This window comes from Mchenga conophoros, linkage group LG18 (genome assembly GCF_057382185.1).
Source record: "Mchenga conophoros isolate Kocher_MC1m ecotype Shallow Benthic linkage group LG18, M_conophoros_male_GT1.1, whole genome shotgun sequence".
In the NCBI taxonomy this organism is placed as follows: Eukaryota; Metazoa; Chordata; class Actinopteri; order Cichliformes; family Cichlidae; genus Mchenga; species Mchenga conophoros.
The window spans coordinates 24043570-24065752 of record NC_140543.1 but is presented as its reverse complement, the minus strand read 5'-3'; the positions used below and the strand labels follow the sequence as shown (position 1 = coordinate 24065752).

Sequence of the window (22183 nt, the reverse complement as noted above, 5' to 3'; positions counted from 1 at the left end):
AAACTGTGAAAACGATCTCTTTTGGATGGCTGCACTTCAGCAACACGCAGTCCAGATTCATTCAGTGTTGAGCATGTGAACAGTGCATGATCAAGGCGGAGACAATGTGACGTTAAGTGCAGGGTGGCCAATGGCAGCGTGTGCTTCCAGCCTATGGTCGTACAGTACATACTATGAGCTCTGCCTCCTTCTTCCTCTTGGTGCAGCGATGAAAGGAGATGAGACCGCGGATGTGCTATAAAACCGTTTGTTAGACCTGAGATATTTTACCGCCAGCAAGAAGCCTGGTGAGCCCGCACCTCCCCGCTGTTTTTGTCGAAGATAGAAAATATCTGCGTCAGAGGGGGACCTGAGTTAGCTGAGGGAGAGGGAGAGGGGGGTTTGTCGGCCCGCTGCAGTCTGAATCACCGGAGACTCGCCCCACCGCTGGTTAGTCGTCGACGTCGTTTGTCTGTGGACTTGCGCATCCTCTCAGAGGCAAAGAGCACCGGGAGGGGACGGGGGAAAGAGCCGTTTTTTGACTACCCTGCGCTGCTTGGCAGGGTATGCTAAAGAATGACCCAAAGGGACACACTGGTTCATTTGTTCGCTGGAGGGTAAGCCACATCAGTTTCCCCTATCAATGTTACCTAATTTGAAATATATATTTTGAAACATGACCCCCGTCTGCTTTATCTAGCTAACTCGCCATTTATTTTTTATTTTTTAAGGCAGCGCGTGCGTGCCCTTCCAACCTTGGCGGTTGTGCGTACGCGACTGTCAAAAACGGTTCTAGTTGAACTTCCGGTTAACCTGTAAAATATGACCAGTGTCGCTGGAAAGCATTCATGTGAATGTGCCAGAAAGCGCATTCGAGCTCGTTATTCCCAGACAGCACAGAGCAGCTTGCCTCTTATTTCATCGTCCTTTAAATGCCGACTGTTTCTGCACAAGTGAGAGCCTTTTATTTTGATGACAAGTGGAATTCATTTCCGGGCTCGTTGTAGCTTTCTCTGAATGACTTGACCAAATGCATCTGCAACAACAGCCATTGACGCTTATTTTTCTGCTGCTATGTTGTAATTTAAGAAGTAGTTGCATAATGCTCACCTATGTGGATCCAATTAAATTATTTCTTTATTGTATTCCCAAATGAAATGAACATTTACATCTAATCCATACTGAGACCCCCCCCCACACACACACACACACAATTTTTCTGTCGGTTCAGTTAAAGCATTAGATTACAGTCTTGCAGATATCCATCTAATCAAAAAAGGCTTAATTAAATGTAAAAAATAAAACACTTTGAAGTTTGTGTTGCGTAACTACTGGCTCTGGGTGGAAGTATGGTTTAAAGAGAAACTTACTGGTGAAATTTAATTTCTCTGCTGCTTTTCATTATGTAACAGAGCATTTGAATTTTGTAGTTCAAATCTTAAAGTTGAAGCTCACATGGTAGTAAAGCAATCCTTCTGATTCATAGTTGTGTAAAGGGGCCTGACAACCAGTTCATTAAGGACAATGAAAGCACAAATGTGACATTTAAGTGGATTGGCCCAGTATAGATTTTTGTTTTAATCCATTGTCTTTAGTTTTAGTTCACTTGTTAATTTTTTTTAATCTTCCCATTTAGTCTGTGACTTTCAGAATGGGTGATCCCACCATGCCACAGCACTTCTTTATGTCTCTTGTTATTGCTTTTAAATCTGAGAACTACCCAAGAGACTTTGAATCAGCTTTACCCAAAAACTTGAGCTGGAGGCCTCAGCCTAGTGCTGCCTCCCACAGCCTCGCATTAGAGAGGCACACATGCAACAGCCAGTGTTGCTGAGAAAGTAGGCCAAGGGTCACCGCTGCCTCTGAGCATGAATGTGGGTTGGTCTTTTGAAAGGTAAATATAGCTGGTGCTGCTCAAAAGAGACGGCAGCAAGAGGAATTCATTGCCAGGATGTCAACATATACTACCACACTGCCATGGCTTCTGTAACCTTTAGCCGAGTTCTATAACTTGCAACTGCAATCACCAGGAAGCACTTTTCAGCTGTGCGGTGGTTTGGTTTTGAAGCTTTGTCTATATGTGGAAAGCACTGAGCCTTTGGTGAATGCAGAGGGGATCAACAAAAATGACACTATAGCGTATGAATTATCAAATAATACACTAATTTATATCACATGAGATTTTTCCTGGTTTTGTGTGCACATAAACACGCTTTATCCCCATGGTTAGTGCAAAAAGGTCTCTGTAAATTAATTAATTTCAAACCCATTTGATGACTAAAAATAGGCTAAGTTTGACTAAATTAAACCTCACTCTAAAAAACATAGTGTTTATTTAAATACTTTGAGAGGCCTGGTGATTTTCCTTTGGGGGAAGGCCAAAACCTGTTTGGTGGGCGCCAAAAATGTTTGTATGATGGAAAAAACAGTCGTGATGCAGTTATATTTGCACACCTTGATGTGTTATGATATAAAGTGGATATACGTTTTTTGTATTTGTGACCAACTTGGTTTTTGTTTATGTTTATCAAGTGAGCTAAACAACGATCTAATTTGATGACTTCTTATTCTGGGCTTCTCAGGTGGCAAAACTCAGCAAATGAGCTGCGGTCAGTTTCTTCTGAAATGAATCATGAAACCAGCTGTTTGTTTTCATATGTCAGTATCTTGGATATCACAAAACCAGGTCACGGTGTGTGTATGTGCCCATGCTCACAGATAATTTGGGAACAACAGATTGTGTTTCTGTTGATTAGTGTTTCAAGTGACTCGGCTTATGTCAGTATAACTTGATTTTTGCTGTTTTTGTTGTTTTGTTTTGTTTTTGGGGGGGACATATTTGGTGCCACAGCAAACTTTTTTCCTGGTCTTGCTTCTGTTCTATTTTGTCACTTTTTTCTCAATACTTGCTGCTTCTTTACTAGATGCGGTGGTACAGTGGGCGCCATTTTAACTTGTCCTCTGGAAGTGGTGAAGACCAGGCTGCAGTCCTCTTCCGTTACACTCTACGTCTCTGAGGTTCAGCTCAGCACAGTCAACGGAGCCAGTGTTGCCCGTGTTTCCCCGCCGGGGCCTCTGCACTGCCTCAAGTAAGGAGAAAGATTAGCTGTGCCTAATTGATATCCACTGAAATTAACATTATAAACAGTTATGATGTGGCTTCAATGTTGTCTTTTCTTGGTTTAAGTATTATTTTGTCCATTAGCTGGCTGCTTACATTTAAAAGGTCTGTGTGTGCGTCTCATATTATTGTAACTTTAATGTAATGAGTTATTTTCTTCTAATAAAATGACTCCTTACTGGAACGTTGCATCACTGCAATAACAAACAAAACTATGAAATGGCTCAGAAACACTGATAACAGATTTTTCTTGTTGCACAGTTCCTTTAATATGTGCACTGTGAGTTGCAAACTGATGTCAAGTTGCTCCAAATTGAAAATATTTTCTTCAGGAATGCTTGGGCTTTCCTGGGGAGTGAGTTTATTTGGATTGCCAATGCACTTCTTTTTCTTTCTTATTTTAATAGATGTTATTGTTGTTATTAGTGCCTTTTTTGTTTTTTGGTGGATTGTTTGTTTGTTTATTTTAGAGAGCAACTTTAACCGAGACAAGAAGATAAACATTTTGGTTTCAGTGGTTATTTTCTTTGACATCTGTAGACAAAATCAATAATTTAAACCTCATGTTGACCTTATAGCTCTTTTGTTGTTTTTGATACTTTCTCTCTGAAACTTATGTAAGATATCCACAAAGAATGGTTCATGTTTTTTAGGTGTTTTTTTTTTTTTTTTTTTTTTCTTCAATATAAATGTAAGTCATCTTGTCATTGGGCAGAGTGGAATTTTGTCAGAAAGATGAAGTAAGAGTGAGAGTAGAGGGGAACTCAGCATTTGCTTAGAACCTGCTGAAAGCTGATGTGGCTACTTGTAATGACCATTAACCACTGCAGGATTAGCAAGTAAATATTCAGCTTGCCTTTATAAATATGGACCTCTATTATTGTACCCTGGCAAGCTGCTATACAAGAGCATGTCAGAGAGCATGTCACTCTTACATAATGCATAAGTGTGTGGATGTGTGTGGAATTTTCCACTGCTGAATGGTGCCGTTAGTTATTTTGTAAATACCTTTATATTTGACAAGCCTCTTATGTTTGGTTCTGTATCACAGGAATATAAAATGCTTTTTATATTTAGAGTATTTATAATTGGCAGGCTACACAGGCAACATGCTGATCTTGCACTTTTGCAGTTCCCTAGGTTTTGTTTTGTCACTAGTGGGGTTAGCTATAACGTTCTTTAACAATGAGCCTAAAAATTGATTTGTTCTGACAGTAGGTCTGGGATGTTAGTCTGCTGTCAGGCAGTGCTCCTGTCAGGATTTTGTTTAATAACAGTTGACTAAGAGATTGCAGCTCATGTGGACATTGTTTTGGGCTCTGTCGGTGTTGTGGCAACATAAGTCAACTTCTTGTGTTGTCTTCAAAATAAGCAGCATCTTGCAGCAGAAGTACAGCAACACTATTTCATGGTACAGAGTGGAGAAGGATGAAAGCACGAACTAACGAGGGGGGTGGGAGGACACACGTCAAAGTGGGTCAACGTGCAGTGTGGTGCATGCCAAGATCCCTTTTAGGGCGGAGGACACCTTCACTCCAAATCACGTGTGTTGTCTGGTTTTAGACCCATTTCTTTCTAGAGGATGTGCCATTTGCTATAAATAATGAAGAATCAGATAACATAATGATTAATAATGAAATAATAAAATGAGGAAATCACATAAGTGGGGCAGAAAGGCAAAGTCTATAAATAGAATTATTTTTAGCTAATTAACTTCTTCCAGTAGGATCCGAGCTATGTCTTTTTTTTTTTCTTATTGCTGGATTTTTTTATTTTTATTTTTTTTGAACATGTTTAAATTAACTTCATGAAACAAATCTGCTTAATCTGATTTGTGGTAATTATGAATTTACAACTGTTATTAAATGTGAAAACAATTTAGATTACGAGTTATCTTTAAACCATTCACTGTATAATATGCTCCAGTGTTTAAATAATGTACATGTTGTGTTTTGACTATAAAGTGAAATATTTCCTCATATGTTTGCTCTTTTGACAGGTTAATTCTAGAGAGAGAGGGACCCCGTTCACTCTTCAGAGGACTGGGTCCTAACCTTGTAGGTGTGGCACCTTCCAGGTATGTGCAGTATTATCTGCAATAATGTGGGAGTGTTGTGTGTTAAAACTGCTTTACGATTTCTTTAGGAATAACACAGAAACAGAGCCCAAAGTAAGGGAAATAACCTTCACTTCCATATCTTGCGTGTCATAACATCATGAATGAGTAATTCTTTTTTTTTTTTTTTTTTTTTTTTGCGTAAGAAGCAGTTAGCTAGCAGCAGTATCATCCGCACTAGCACTGCCCTGCTATCGGGTTAAAGGCATGCCTGTGTAATTTATTTTGACATGTTTAATCAAACTCTATGAGACAATGTTTCTGGGGGAAAGTCTTCAGGCTGTATTATGGGCAGCAGCTGAGCTGTTAAATTTAACTCCTGTGTGCTGTCTTATTTACTGCTGAAATACAGATAGTAAGTGCCTCAATCTGTCTACTGAGAATGGGTTGCCTGTCAACCAGTAGTATTAGTAGCGTCACATATACTTCAGGCCGATGTTGTTCTTCATCAGCATCACATAAATTCAAAAGTCTCAGAATCCAAAAGACAAATAAGGTTTTTTGATTTTTGTTGATTTATTAAAACGTTACAGTGTTATCAGCCATAACAAACTCATTATGACCAAGTCAAAAACTGAAGTACAACTTTGTTCAAAATGATGTATTGAAATATTATTCAACAGCAGTCATTTTTCTTTAAAGATTTCTTTTTAGTATTTGCAGACTTTATTTGACAGTACAGTGTAGAGGAGACACAAAAGCAAAGAGAGAATGGGGCAATGACACACAGGAAATAGTCTGGAGTGGACTCCAACCTGAGCCACTGCAGTGCCCTTCAGCATATTTCCCCCGGTTGTTCAGGTGAGCTGTAGTGTTGCCCAGTTGTGTGAACATTATATACAGTGACCTGATATTTATTTATTTATTTTATTCAGGCTTGCATTTTACACAGTGTAAAACAGCTCATATAAAATCTGCAGCCTTTATAACAAATAGTGAATGAACAGGCTCAGGCTGAAGTGGCACTTGGATATGCCTGGCCTATGTTGTTATCAGTAAAGCTGCCCTCATTTCCAAGTAGAAGAAGAAAACGACAACAAACAAACCACAATGTTCTCAAATATAACCCTCAAACATATTTGTAGAGCATTTGTTTTAATGCAAGAAATTACTTGGGCAATTTTATTGCTTTAAGCATTAAATAAATAAACAGAATAATTAAAATACATAATGTGGGACCTTAGACACTGTGGTTAAGTGTGATCATAGTAACCAGACTTTGCTCTTTTACTGTAACAGAACTGTTGAATTTATTCTCATTTAAGTCAATCCTCAATGTTCCACACAGTAAGAAAAGTAAGGAAGTATAAATGAAGAATGAATTATGTTGCAGGGCATTAGAAATTAATACATCACTTGTTTTATAAAGAATTACTGACCACTTTGAAATTTAATATAATCAGTGTGTTGTTTCCATGTTAATTTGTGATCAGAAAGTTGGCTTCATCAACCTTGGATCTTTAGTTTCATATGTTCTACAGTTTGTTCTATTTGCTTAAACCACAAAGTCTTAACACATTCAGGCTTAAATACAATAACACAAAGGAGCAGTGGGATTAATTGTGCATGCATAATATGCTCTCAAAAAAACTCTCAAAAGTAGCATTCAGATTTACGTATTCTGTCCTCACAGATGTTAGATGAATGTTACCTTCTGTTTTGTTATAGTTGACTAAAACTACGGAAATAAAACTAGACTGAATGAGAACTGAAGTGGTTTGAGTGCTCATAGAGCGAACTAAAATGGACTAAAACATACAGAATGTACCTTTTTTATTTTTAGGCTTTAAAAATGTGGTCACATTCGTCAACACAACTTGTCTCATGAGGCTTTGGCGCCTCTATTTATTGAGACTTGGAATGCCTACACAACTTTAAATTAGCTGCTTGAACAAAGTGTTGTTTATGTTGTGCTGACATTTTGCTCCTGACCCTTCACATTATTGGTTTTAAGGAAACTAAACACAAATAAATAAACAGCAAATAAAAACTAAAGCTACATATTTTTAGTCGATATAAACAGAAACATGAAAACCTAGAAACTAACTGAAAAAAGCAATACGAAAAACTCAAAATGGACAAAAAGTAAAAAAGCTATTCATCAAATATGACATTATAATTACTCTAGCATCAGATTTATGTTACTGAGGTATTTGTGGTCCTATGAATACAAGTGCTGATGCACATGGATGCAAGGTGCTCATTACCTGTGTATATAAATGCACACTGTACGTATGCTGAGCTCGAGCTGCTTCTCCTTATAAGGGTTCGTTTGACTGAAATGTTGCAATTTAATAAGTATGTAAGCAGTAAGTGAGACAAAGAGTACAGGACTGTAATTCAGTTGCTTTCACACTGAGGAATGTCTGAAATAATGGAAGACCAGGAATGTGCATATAAACTTCTCTCAATCACAGCAGCAGCACAATGGAAATCTGTGCTTCAAATCTGTGCGGAAATGAGAAGGTTCCCTAATTCTTAGCTTATCTGCCCTAACGTCTGGATGCAGTCAATCAAATTCCCGTGAAGCAGCAGCAGCAGACGCCGGCCAGCTGTTACGCTTTCATCATGTGACAGCCACTGCTGTTGTTAAAATGAGGTTTCTAAATTAAGGCAGTTGTGTTTGTGTATAATCCCTCCCTGATCGTTCTAGTTCTCTGTAGTTACTGCTGTGTCACCGCCGACGTCTTCTTCCTTTTCTGGTTAGTTTTACGTATCGTCTGTGTCATGATTTCATGATACTCTTTCTCTTCTCGTGGGTCTTTCACTCTTTGTCTGCCCTTTAGGTCCATCCAGTGCATCTGTGTCTGTCAGTCCTGTGTTGTTGTACTGAAATGGCTGGCCATGACAGCTATAGGAAGTAGTGCTATAGGAGGATGTTATCACATAAGAGGTGAACCTGATGAACTCGCTGGCAAATTATGTGGTTTTCCACTGCTTTATAGACAGGATATGACAACAGGAAACATGGTGGTTAATAGTTAACCCATATATAAAAATAAATTAAAAAAACTACCTCAAGAAACCATTTTTAGGGTTCCACTGCTTTGTGTTTTGTGGGAATAAAGAATAGCTTTTAGCTAATTTTATTCACTTTGTTTTCATTCATAACCATTAATGTAGAGAAGCATATTAGGATGCAGTTTAAAACAAATTACATTGGCTGTAACGTGGTGAAATGTTAGTATAAATAATTTAAAATGGATTTATGAGCTGCTCTCATTATTCAGAGCAGCCAGATTCATTAGTGCTCACAGTACAAACAATACACTGATCAAAATGCCACCATTAGTGTCCGACAAAATAATTGTATATGCAGAATTGTAACAAGCGACTTTAGTATAATTGAATGAAACATCTTATTACTTTATTTATCAGCAGGCGGAGGTGTGAACTCCAGCGCTGTTGTCTGCTGTGGTATTTACGAAACGACACTCTGATGCTGCAAAGCCTCTGACACTCAACAGTCCACCGGGCATGCTGCTGGCGTTCATTAACAACACACTCGACCCGATTTCTACACAGCTTGCACCACGAAAATCTCTCTTTGCTCGTGAGCTGCATACATGCTTTCAGAGCCAATCATATCATTCGTCTGCAGAGCAGCGTGATTACATTTTGCATGCATGCTCTCAAATCCAGAACGAGGGCTGAGAGCAGAGGTCACGGAGTTTAATTCCAGTCAGTGTTGATTAAATCCTATGATTTCATTTATAGAAGAGCAGCTAGAATCATGGGAGGAAAAATCTGTTTCTAAAGCATGACATTTGTGCATGTGCACACTAGAGAGGCACGTATTTATCAGCCGAACATCAGTACTGATGTGTATTTGACTTGTTGGCTGTTATTGGCCTGTCAGCAAAGAAAATAAGAAATGCCATTTACCGACAGCAGTAGCCATTGTGCGCCTTTTTGTTCTGTGGTTTTATGTGCGAGAACTAGCTTCACAAATGTGTATAATGACATTTTAAATGGAGCACAAGAATTTAAAACACCGATTTTATTTATAGTGTTGTATAGTTTTAAAATTAGCTGAATTTACTGCATGTTCCCCATGTTCAGTTTGGGCAGTATTTAATTTTGTGCAACTGAAATGATGTGTTTGTACTTAATATAGCTAACTTGTTAATCATTTACACATTAAATAGCTCTGCAGGTACAGTCACAGCTAGTATGCTTTTGTTTTATATTTACTCCCTGGACACGTCATTAACTTCTTTCCTTTCCTGAGTCTTTTAGTAATTAAAGTTCTCTCTCTCTTCCGTTTTAATCGTCACACAGGGCGATATACTTTGCGGCCTACTCGACAGCCAAGGAGAAGCTTAATGGAGTGCTGGAGCCAGACTCTACCCAGGTGCATATGGTGTCGGCTGGGATGGCAGGTAATGATTGCTCCTTCCCCTCCCCCTTTCTGTCTGTCTGTCTTTTTTATCTGCCTGTCTGACTGTTTGTCAGTCTGCCTGGGCAGTGTTTCTTACTGATGGGTTTTATTTATAAAAAAAAGAAAGAAAAAAGAAAAAAGAATTATTTAGTTTTTCTCTATCAAACAACTTTCATTATTTTTTTTATTTTGTACAATTTAAGTATCCCAGACACCACCCTTCCCCCAGACCTGACGCATGCTAAAGCTAACTGATAATGTCTGTTTTTAAGTCGGCATTACTTAGCTATTTCTTGTATAGAAATATTAATATAAACAATCATTGATTTATCAGAAAGCACAATTTAAGCCTCTTGGGATCGAAATAACCTTGATTATTGTGTATGTCGCGATGAGTTATTCATGTCTTAAATACTGCAGTTTCTACAATATTTCAGAGTTCATCCTCTACTTTAAGGGGACCTTGAATCTGTAAGAGGTGAAAGGTTCTTATCACATCTTTTATTACATATCAGCTTCTTTGCAAACAATCCTTTCTGTAACTAAACTGGGCCGATAATGCAGTATCTTATCTCTCCATGGTAGCCTTGATAGTCCCCGAATAGTTGAGGAGACAAATCCTGATATCAGCAGTGCCAGAATTTCATGTACCCATACCAGATGAAACATTTCAGGCTGCAATTCCCTAACTGCTGATCTGTATTTGGTTTTATCTGTTATACAAAAGAGAAAAATGTTACGGTCCTCAAAGTTTGGGTTGTGCTTTCCTCTTCTCTTAGCCCCGCTGTCCCTCATGTACTTCGTTAAAGTTTTTTGTTTTGAATCCCCTCCTCGCCCTTTTTTCCTCTCTTTTTTTTGTTTTCTGTTTTATTAAATTCTTTAATTTTGAGGCCTCTCCAGAGGACACTGTAAATGGTTTAACATCCCAGTTGTTACTTAAACAGTGTGGTCTGGGCCCCCCTCCCCTTTGCTCTGTGTGTGTATAGAGAAGAGAACACGGCCCCCAAAGGTCAACCGGGGCCCCTGGCACTCGGGCGGACACGTCAGGTAGCACCCCATTTCTTTACACTGGTATGATGAAAACCATGGTGATTTTTCTAATTAAATTCATAATGGTTATTCATTTTTAATGGTATTAGCATTGCTTACAGCAGGTGTTTGCTGCTGGTGTGTAGTTTTAGATTCATGATGAAGTTTATTATTCCTTAATCTTAACACACACCTCCCCCTCCCCTTTTAACGTGTTTCATCAATACATTAAAGCTAAAGTAATGACAGTTTTTGTTGTCAGCACAAACGAAATGCTAACCTTGTCACTGCCACAGAAGGCTGCACTCGGTGTGTTTTTCATTTTGTGTTTTGTCATCATTCATCAACACTGAGTGCTTCAGTCATTTCTTTCCAAGGAGAACTGGACTGATGGTATTTTCACATTTCACGTGTTTACTTGTTAAATTAGTTGAATTTCCTGAAGACAGTTAATTGCCTTAGCAGTTTAACCCCATCAGTATTGGCACCACTTAAAGATAAATTCATTATTGTGGATAAAATGCAGTGAAAACATACACATGTAAGTGATAAAACGGGAACACATCAACGCACATAGAAAGAGATGGACCTTGGTGTTTAGTCTTTTTCATACTTATAACAGTTGCATAAATTTCTCTTGTAAATCTCAAAGAAATGCAGGTAAGGATATAAATACAGTCTGACTGTTACCACGCAAGTGCTTAAAAACTAGCTTTAAAAATTTCAGATGTTTTAATGTGGACAAATTGTTGTGTCACTACACAAATGTTTTGCTATGATACTAAACGTATCCCTCTCTCGCTTTTTCATCTTTATTGTCTCTAAGATTATCAGTGCTTATCAGTAATAGATTTAATGCGGTGGTCAATGCCAAAACCTCAGGGACAGTTAATTGATACTGATGCTGTGAATTCGTGCTCAGTTTTATAAACTAACTTTGTGAAGTCGATGTCTTTTATAGCTTCACTGCTCCTGCAATGGGAACTTTTTGTATGCATTCAAATCCCATTTCTTTACTTAAGCTATTTTAACATATGAACTCATATGATCTGCTTCATAAGCACTCTCACTACTGTAATTCTTAGTGTGGTCTACCTGATATTTGTGGGAGTCGACTGTGATATTTTTGTTCTACAAAACTTCACGGCTGCAGTGCATGTGTGGAAGAACAGCTTTAGACTTCAGCAGTTAATCTAAAGCATGCTGCTGTCCCTGAATGTAGGTCAAACCCCTCAGGAAAAATTGCACAGGGATTATTTGAGTATTGAAGGATCATAATATACAACATGCGGCAGCGTTTCCATGTGCCTGGTGGCCTGCTGAGCCCAAGAACACACTTTTTGTTTTTAAATTTACATAAAATATAATCATTATTATGTTGTTAGAAATTTAACACTTGAACAAATAGTCAAATATTGTGAGTTGATACAGTTTTAGACTAAAGATTAACTGCTCTGTGTCATTGAAGTAAATGGTGACTTAATGCACTCCCGCTGGTATAGCATGCGCCGTTTCCTCATCGAGGTAAAAGCTGGAAATAAAGTCCTGGTGGTCTTTCTCCTGTCACCCATATTCATGCACACATTCTGCGTTATGGTTGAAATATCGAGTGTATTATGCTAGCACACCACATCTGTAAGTTAAGGATTGTCCTTTTGATTTCCATCCATTATTTCATTGTCATCAGTCACTTCATTCTTATCACATATTCATACAAAGTTTCTTCATTCTCTTTATCCCTGTCACATAAAGTGTTTGAGTCTGTTACACTGAACGGCAAGGTTAGCATTTCCACCGGCCTCTTTTATTTTCAGACAAGGAGTTTAGGTTAAAAACTGATATTGGCTCAATGGTTATAAGGAATACCTCTCCAGTTTATTTTTTTTATGTCTTTGTGTTCTTGTGATTTTTAGCTTGCTCTCATGAGATAGAGCTGGAGGCTTGGATTGGTTTGGGCCTCTGATTAGTCGTCTTCTTTACTGCAAAAAGTGGGGATAAAGTAAAAGTAATAAAAATGTAACACAAATTAAAGCAGTTTAAAGATGGGTAAATTATACGGGTTGGGGCACAGAGTTGGGATCATAGTTTGGTGAAAGATGGGGGGTGGTATGAGTCCTTCACCCCCCATCTCTTCTCCATCTACTTCAGAAAGTGGGTTGATGTGGGTGGTTGGTGGGATTTGGGGTGGATGTGACTGCTGCTTGTGTGTGACTGTGGTACAGAAAAGCCTGTGTCTATTTTAGGGCTTTACTGTAAAGCTTTCACCCCTGCGTGATTGGGTGGGACATCCCCGCCATCTGAGCCCCCCATATCTGCAGGCTACTAGCTGCAGCGGGGAGGAGCTGGAGGAGCTTTGCCCCTCCCTCGTGAGTACACGCCATAGAAGCTACTTCATTCTACTTCCTCCTTTTTTTCTTCTTCCTCCTTTTGTTCTCCTCTTCTCTTCAACAGACCTGTGTAATCCTTTCTTCTTCATGCAGTTGCCTTAACATAGGTCTCTGCTGCATCGATACACTAGACGTGACTGAGGTCTCTTCATAGCCTTGCCCTGGTCTTAGCTGTTTTCTGCAAAAGGCCATGTTTTACTTCTCACTGGTACATCCGTTTAGCACAGACTTTTAAAGAGACTTTGTGTCATTTCGTAATGATACAAAGTGCAGATTAATTAGCTTTATACTATACACAGCAAGCTTTGCTTTACTGTACATTATCTAGCATTTCTACTGATCAAGAATAGTTGCGATCAGTTACAAATTAAGCTAACATCTACCAAGTGTGTTGGCAGGCAGATAGTGAAACAGGGTTTACTCACCACGATTAAAAAGTAACGGTTACACTTTAGACTTCCTAGCAGTGACTTTCCACTAGTAAATAATTAAAGAATCTCCTTTAGACAACATTTTTCTTCACTATGCGGTAGTTGTGCTAGCTGTGCTAGTATATGGCCTACAACCTGTCTGTAGTGTCCAGTCAAGTTAACCACTGGTTCATATTAGAATAAATATAAAGAACGTGTGTTTTTAGGGACCAAGACTAAATGAGCATTGCTAACCATTGTAGAAAATCTAGAGACTAATCAAAGCTAAGGGTCAAACCTATTGTGTTGTGATGTTTATTTCTGTATGGGTAGATTTGTTTGTAAACACTGATTAAGGTGATGTGTGTAATGCTATGTTAATAAAAACGTTTGAGGATAAGTTCTAATTACAAACTCTTATTCATTTATCAGCCACATGTAAAGGCCTAAAATGAGTTTGCTGCTTGCCTACATTTGCTGCTGTTTGCAGTTAGTTTTTATCCAGATCCATACATAAAAAAAATATCTAGACAGTCATAGCTGAAAGCTGCTGCCTTCATGCACTGTTATCTGAGATCTTTTACTTCAAAAGGAGAACTGTTTACCTGTTGTTTATATGCACTTGAGTAGCATTTCATATGAAGAGGATCAATAAGTTAACAGATTAGATGTTTTTTGTGTCTGTAACTCAAAATATTTTTAAAAAATTCAGATTTAATTGTTATACTGTTGTCTGAATTAATGATATCGATGTATTTTACGTAAGACTTGTAATGAGATTCATTTAAACACCTCAGCCAGTTGATCCTGTTTCCTGAAGTGCTTTCTCACTGTATTTGTACCGTGTAGCTTAATCTAGTTTATTTTAATGTGTTCTTACAATGAGTGTCTCTGCCTGTGTCTGAACCTCTGACCTCTTCTAAATTTGCCAGGGTTCACCGCCATCACAGCCACCAATCCCATCTGGCTGATTAAAACCCGTCTGCAGCTGGACTCCAGGTGAGGAGGATTTTTCTGATAAGTGTAAAAATGATGGAAAAATGCGTTGTTAAACTAATGAGAGTAAATTATTCTAAAAGTTATTTAATTTTAATTGAAAGTGTCTGTGTGATGGCAGGAATCGTGGCGAGCGGCGTATGAGTGCTTTTGAGTGCATACGACGAGTGTACCAGATGGATGGCTTACGAGGTTTCTACAGAGGTATGTCAGCCTCATACGCTGGCATCTCTGAGACTGTTATCCATTTTGTCATCTATGAAACTATCAAGCGAAAATGGCTTGAGTACAAGGCTCAGGCCAGCATGGACGAAGAGGAGGAATCTGTCAAAGATGCCTCTGACTTTGTGGGGATGATGCTTGCAGCTGCCACCTCCAAGACCTGTGCCACCTCCATCGCCTATCCTCATGGTAATCTTCTCACTCACTTTCATATGTTGTAGTCAAAGGATAAAGGTCTTAATATTTAATACTTCTATTGTACCCTTCCTCATACTAGCTGTGTCCCAAAACATAGGCTGCATCCTCCTGAGGCCGCAATTGTAGACCAATTATGTCACAGCGACGCAACGAAGGCTGTCCCAATTCGTAGACTCCTCCGAATGCAGCTGACAAATGCGTCCTCCTTTTCCCCAGATTTGAAGGATGGGTCGGCTGTATCCTTCGTTCATCGCGCAGCCCAGCCAGTTCCAGTTTCCAAATATGGCGGCAGCTACTTAGTTTTAATATTACTCTTATTACTCTTTCTGGGTCACAAAATAAACTTTTAACATATTTTCAGGCGAGAATGTAGCTGTGTAAACCTCAAATATCTGCTTGGTTTATCAAGACATCACATATTTGCAAAAGTGCTCTGACATTTTTGGAGATCTCTGTTACCCACCAGATCGATAGCTAGCCGGGGGTTAAATAAAACTTATAAAAACGTATAAACTTTATTAATCCCTCGGGTGGGTTCCTCTGGAGTTTTCACACAGCTGAATAAACAAACAAACAGAAAACTGATTAAACAGAAGTATGAGATGGTCAAGAATTTACGGCAGTGCCCTGTTATATTTTAGATAGCAAGGAGCAGACGGCTGAGTGTATTAAACTCCACCGAGACAGCGGTGACACAAATCTGAAGGCTAGACAGTCCTATTTCACAGCCTCCGAAGGATGTGACCTAGGTTTTGGGACACAGCTACTGTTTGTGGTTCAGCCTTAAGAATATTTATTCCCAGCAAAGAAGTAATCTTTACAAATGGATCCCGAGGGCAGACTTTTAGTTCAGTAAATTTCAGCACTTACAACTGAGGCGGATGTGTAAATAACAAATGCATAAAGTTAATTATCTATTTATGTTTTTAGTTCTTTTATTTTAAATAGTTTCCAGTTGTTGGAACCAAAATAAGAACCCTGTTTTTAACATGCTGTAAATTAAACATGCAGTCTGTACCATTACTCAAACAGGGGGCAAAAGCTGTGGTCACTGGGAATTATTTTCAGTCTTGGACTAATATTGGATGGTTATATGCAGTGGGGCAAAAAAGTATTTAGTCAGCCACCGATTGTGCAAGTTCCCCCACCTAAAATGATGACAGAGGTCAGTAATTTGCACCAGAGGTACACTTCAACTGTGAGAGACAGAATGTGAAAAAAAAATCCATGAATCCACATGGTAGGATTTGTAAAGAATTTATTCGTAAATCAGTGTGGAAAATAAGTATTTGGTCAATAACAAAAATACAAGTCAATACTTTGTAACATAACCTTTGTTGGCAATAACAGAGGTCAAACGTTTACTATAGGTCTTTACCAGGTTTGCACACACAGTAGCTGGTATTTTGGCCCATTCCTCCATGCAGATCTTCTCGAGAGCAGTGATGTTTTGGGGCTGTCGCCGAGCAACACGGACTTTCAACTCCCGCCACAGATTTTCTATGGGGTTGAGGTCTGGAGACTGGCTAGGCCACTCCAGGACTTTCAAATGCTTCTTACGGAGCCACTCCTTTGTTGCCCGGGCGGTGTGTTTTGGATCATTGTCATGTTGGAAGACCCAGCCTCGTTTCATCTTCAAAGTTCTCACTGATGGAAGGAGGTTTTGGCTCAAAATCTCACGATACATGGCCCCATTCATTCTGTCCTTAACACGGATCAGTCGTCCTGTCCCCTTGGCAGAAAAACAGCCCCATAGCATGATGTTTCCACCCCCATGCTTCACAGTAGGTATGGTGTTCTTGGGATGCAACTCAGTATTCTTCTTCCTCCAAACACAACGAGTTGAGTTTATACCAAAAAGTTCTACTTTGGTTTCATCTGACCACATGACATTCTCCCAATCCTCTGCTGTATCATCCATGTGCTCTCTGGCAAACTTCAGACGGGCCTGGACATGCACTGGCTTCAGCAGCGGAACACGTCTGGCACTGCGGGATTTGATTCCCTGCCGTTGTAGTGTGTTACTGATGGTGACCTTTGTTACTTTGGTCCCAGCTCTCTGCAGGTCATTCACCAGGTCCCCCCGTGTGGTTCTGGGATCTTTGCTCACCGTTCTCATGATCATTTTGACCCCACGGGATGAGATCTTGCGTGGAGCCCCAGATCGAGGGAGATTATCAGTGGTCTTGTATGTCTTCCATTTTCTGATGATTGCTCCCACAGTTGATTTTTTTTCACATCAAGCTGCTTGCCTATTGTAGATTCACTCTTCCCAGTCTGGTGCAGGTCTACAATACTTTTCCTGGTGTCCTTTGAAAGCTCTTTGGTCTTGGCCATGGCGGAGTTTGGAGTCTGACTGTTTGAGGCTGTGGACAGGTGTCTTTTATACAGATGATGAGTTCAAACAGGTGCCATTCATACAGGTAACGAGTGGGGGACAGAAAAGCTTCTTACAGAAGACGTTACAGGTCTGTGAGAGCCAGAGATTTTCCTTGTTTGAGGTGACCAAATACTTATTTTCCACCCTAATTTACGAATAAATTCTTTACAAATCCTACCATGTGAATTCATGGATTTTTTTTTTTCTTTTTTTTTTCACATTCTGTCTCTCACAGTTGAAGTGTACCTCTGGTGCAAATTACTGACCTCTGTCATCATTTTAAGTGGGGAACTTGCACAATCGGTGGCTGACTAAATACTTTTTTGCCCCACTGTACGGCACCAGGGACTCATTCAGAAAAAACATGTTATGCCAAAGCTGAGTGCAATGTTGTGGATTATTTATATTTTGTAATTGTTGCACAATAAACATGAAGCTCTATCGCAAAATGTAGAAATAAATATAAGGCTTTTCTGTACTTGGACAAGATTTAGACTGTAGTTAGTCTGATAACTGGTTTAGTTTTTTCTTGCCATTTGTTGGTACAAATGGAACATTATTAGTATTTTTAAAGGATAGGTGAAACGTATTAGATTGGAAATCATTAGTATCCTGTCTTAACTTTGGAGAAATTCAACTTGGTGTGTCTCATGAATGGGAAATTACACAACACTCAGAGGCAAAGCCTGACAGAGCCAGTAGCCAGTAGAATATGTAACTCAAGTTTCTTCTTCTTCTCTAATTGCAGAGGTGATCCGCACACGACTACGAGAGGAAGGCAGCAAGTACCGCTCCTTCTTCCACACTCTGCTCACAGTACCCAAGGAAGAGGGATACCGGGCGCTGTACCGCGGCCTAACCACTCATCTCGTCAGACAGATTCCCAACACGGCCATCATGATGTGCACATATGAGGTGGTGGTCTATCTACTTGGCTGTTAGCCTATCGTGAATGTCTCTGCTCTGTTTAAACATGGAGACCGTTAAGTGACTGAGAAAGATGACCTTTTGCTGGAAACAGTGGCTATGAAACGTCAAAATGAAGATTAAAGGAAACCCGAAGACACAACTCAAAGTTTATGCAGTGTTCAGTGGACTTAACAGAAAGGATTTAGCTGGCATCCTTCTCTTTAGACAGAAGATAAACTTCTTTTTTTTTTTTTTAAACTTTTGTAGAGATACCGTGGGAGGAGAGTGCTTGGAGGCAATTCAACTTGACAAGACAGATGGAAACTAAATATAGGTCACTTTGAGTAATCCAAAAATCTCTGTTTGGCATGTTTAGTCTGCACTTGCCTTAGTGCTGTGATACCCCGGTACGATTAACTGACTAGCAGCTGAGGCAGAATGTTAGAAGGAAAGTTCGTATGATGTAAAGACGTCCCCTGAGCCACACACTGTTGCACTACAGAGAGCGTGGCTTCAAGCATTCTCCTCCTATGTCCCCTAGAGGGCCTGAATCTCACACACAGCCATGCAGAAACTGGCCAAATACAATGAAACACAATGATGAGCTTGTGATAGTGACTGTCACTTGAGCACGTGACTGTGACACTAGTCAGTGTTGATGAAGACTATGTCAAAACGCTGGCCTCCATTCAGTGTTTTATTCCTCTGTGACGCAGTGCCTGGTGGTGACATGTTTTTGCTGAAGGTGGCCTTCACCGTTTCAGTGTCGCTTGTTTGTATCGTCGTTGTTCACAACTACCACCCAGCTGAAATTATTTAACTTGTTAGGGGCATGAAGCATGGGCAAAGGTATAAACACGATAAATCTGGGTGTTGATTGGGATCACTTTCTTTGAAATTGTGAGTTTTTAGTCTTAGGCGGTCTTACTAGTGCACCATTTGGTAAAAATTGAAATCCGATTGTTTCCAAGGCCAACTTTTGTCTCCGGTCACTGCTTAGGGCTTAAAAATCTTGGATAAAAACACGAGACCAACGTGCCCTGTTTCTGATGTGAAGCATGCAACGCAACAAAAGGTACCAAGTATCTTCTATTAGCGTTGCTACTTGAATATAATGTGACGGTTCGGGGAAATATTGGAGTCGGAGCAGAGTGATGGAGTTTTATCACCCCATAGCCTGTTTGTACGTGAGTGTGTCTTTATGTTTGTGTGTGTGTGTTTGAACAATTTACATGATCTGTGTGTCCGTGCATTTGCAGGCCTTTGCGCCTGCATGTATAATAAATAATAACTACTCCAGATCTCCCTCCACTAACTATTAATCCTGCAAGACACTGGTTTGGAGTACGGAGAATCTCCTTTATGATACTGGGAGCTTTCATTCCCACTTTCATTCCAGTGCTTGCTTCCAGTGGCTTCCAACCGACCCGATAACATGCACTTTTGTGGCCTTTTAGGCTTGTGCTTTGCATTTTTATTGTGTGGACAGGTTAAACTTGTACATTGTAAAGGAAAAAAAGTATTACTGTATATCAAAATGGTATTTTGCGCAACTGTTCCTAGAGCAGATCTATTGTACAGTTAAGAGTTGTCTGTAGTTGTGAAGGATGTCCACATGTTTGTAAATAATATAGATACTGTGTATGCATATCAAATTTTTTTCCTTTTTTCCCCCACCCTTAGACCCGTTTCTGATCATGCTGTAGTTTGCATTAGCAAATGATTGTTTTCATGGCTTTGACATGAATATTGATGTTGCTTGACTGATTTTTCTTGTGTTTGTGTGTTGCTGTAAGCTGTCGCGCTTACACGTAGTTTCCAAAAGCTGCTCAACCAATACAAAATGTAAGCATATGAGCCACAGTATTGTTTTGTCCTCCATCAAAGTGTTCCAGTTTGCAACGTTTGGATGTTTCTGTCATTTGGTCTGTTTACATTGTTTCGTACCTTCTATCAGATTTTGTTTGGTTCTCCTCAGTTTTTTTTTTTTTTTAAGAATATAAAAATGGAAGTTAATTTATTGTGAGCTTAAAAACTGGAATCATCTTTCTGTGATGGTACCATTGCTGCGTAGGATGATTACAAATTTTGTTACGGGAAAGGTTTATTGGTGAGACTGTGAAGTTGCCCGTTTAACTGACCACTTGAAGAGGTTCACGAAAAGATGACCTTTTGGTAAAATTTGGCACTTATTATCTTTCAAATTGTGTTTAAGCTTTAATCAGAATTTCCCTTGCATACAGAATTATGTCAAGTTTAACAAAGCACTGTGCTTTTCCCCAAAGTATTTTTCTCCAGTTAAAAGAAAAGAAAATCTAATAATTGATGCATTGTGTTCTTGAACACTCATTTCCCTCATTTGAGTTGCAGCATCATTTCAGAGGCAAACTGAAGTGTTGTAACTTGTTATTGATATTTAGTCTCCACTGAGTTGCAGCCCCTCCCCCTAATTAAACAAAACAAATCAAAACATGCTAACCAATTTTAACATCCCATGTTTTTCCTAAAAACACTAACTAGCTGTTTTTCTTCAGACAACTGGACAAACAGTGCAAACATTTACATTTTGTTACCTCTAATTTCAAAGGCTGAATGCAATTTATTGTCTCTAGCCTGTGTGCTCGGTCAGAATGCAGACTCAAGTTGGGTTTACTGAAAACCCAGCTTGAAGCTTGTTCTTTTCCAGTTCAGTCATGAAAATGTTTGTTTTTGTTTTTTAAAGCAAAATTAAATAAACATTCATTTGCAACTAAACCTGTATCTATTGTTTTGTTTTTTGTTAAATTTCTTGTACTAACTCCAAAAAGCATCTGTCGTGGGACGCTTTCATTCATGTGGATGTTTCTGTTGTCTTTGGATTATATTATCCTGGAACAACAGGTGATAGGTCAGAACTCTTTGGGCCTCTTGAAGGGGAAACTACATGATATTAGGCAGGTGATTATATGCACCACTTCAAAAATATTAGCTTAAAAATATTCCCATTCTTGTTTGAATGTCTTGTTTTGGGGGGGAGGAAACGTGTTCAGTTTTGTAAACAAAAATATCTAATTAGCGAATCACATGGCAGCAAATTAATTCATTTAGGTATGTAGACATGATCAAGACTACCTGCTAAAGTTCAAACCGAGCATGCGAATGGAGAAGGAAGGTGATTTACATGATTTTGATCTGAGTATTTCAGAAACTACCGATCTACTAGGGTTTTCCTGCACACCCATCTCTCGGATTCACAGAGAATTCTCTGGAAAAAGAAAATATCCAGTGAGTGGCGGTTCTCTGGAAGAAAATGCCTTGTTTGGTGTCAGAGGAGAATGGCCAGACTGCAGGGGGGGTAAAAATAACTCAAGCACTTTTTACCACCACTCCTGAAAACTGAGGCAATAGTTCACAAGGACTCATCAAAACTGGACGTTAGAGGATTGTAGAAAACATTCAGATGGCAGTGTAAGAATTTGGCAAAAAAAACAACAACAACATGAAAGTATGGATCAATCCTGCTTTGTATGGATGATTCTGGCTGTAATGTAATCGCATGTAAAGGTGTGGGGGATATTTTCTGGATGACTCAGGCTGTGCATTATTTAAACACCACAGCCTGAGTATTGTTACTGATCATGTCCATCCCTTTATGATCACATTGTACCCATGTGCTGGTGGCTGCAGGACCATGTCACAAAGTTCAGATCACCTCAAACTGGTTTCTGGGGAAAATAGATCAAAGTCTCCGAGGAATGTTTCCAGCGCCTTGTTGAATCTGTGCAATGAGGAATTAAGGGAGTCCAGTGCTAGCAAGGCGTACTCAATGAAGTGGTCGCTTTGTGTATAACTTTTATAGAAAAAGGATCATGAAGGCACTGGGGAATACTCCGTCAACTGTTTGCATTTACCTATTTTCACCGCCAGGGGGAGCTAAAGTTCTTCCGATGGAACTGATCAGCGCACCGTTCAGTTCTTTAATATTATATTTCTGTTTCATGTCATGAATAATATATAATTTAAGTGATTTAATCCCACAGTGTAAAATAAAAAGAACATAATCTCTTCTATCCATC

At 39.3% G+C, this 22183-nt stretch overlaps 1 protein-coding gene across 1 annotated transcript; it reads left to right on the top strand.

Moving 5' to 3' along the window:
• The first annotated feature begins 178 nt into the window (after positions 1-178).
• slc25a36a (solute carrier family 25 member 36a) lies at positions 179-20882 on the top strand. The gene is made up of 7 exons (XM_085253490.1): positions 179-596; positions 2904-3068; positions 5100-5177; positions 9498-9598; positions 14356-14422; positions 14541-14830; positions 17968-20882. The coding sequence occupies exons 1-7, from the start codon at positions 556-558 to the stop codon at positions 18159-18161; spliced, it is 936 nt and encodes a 311-aa protein (XP_085109616.1). The 5' UTR covers positions 179-555; the 3' UTR covers positions 18162-20882.
• Positions 20883-22183: the final 1301 nt, after the last annotated feature.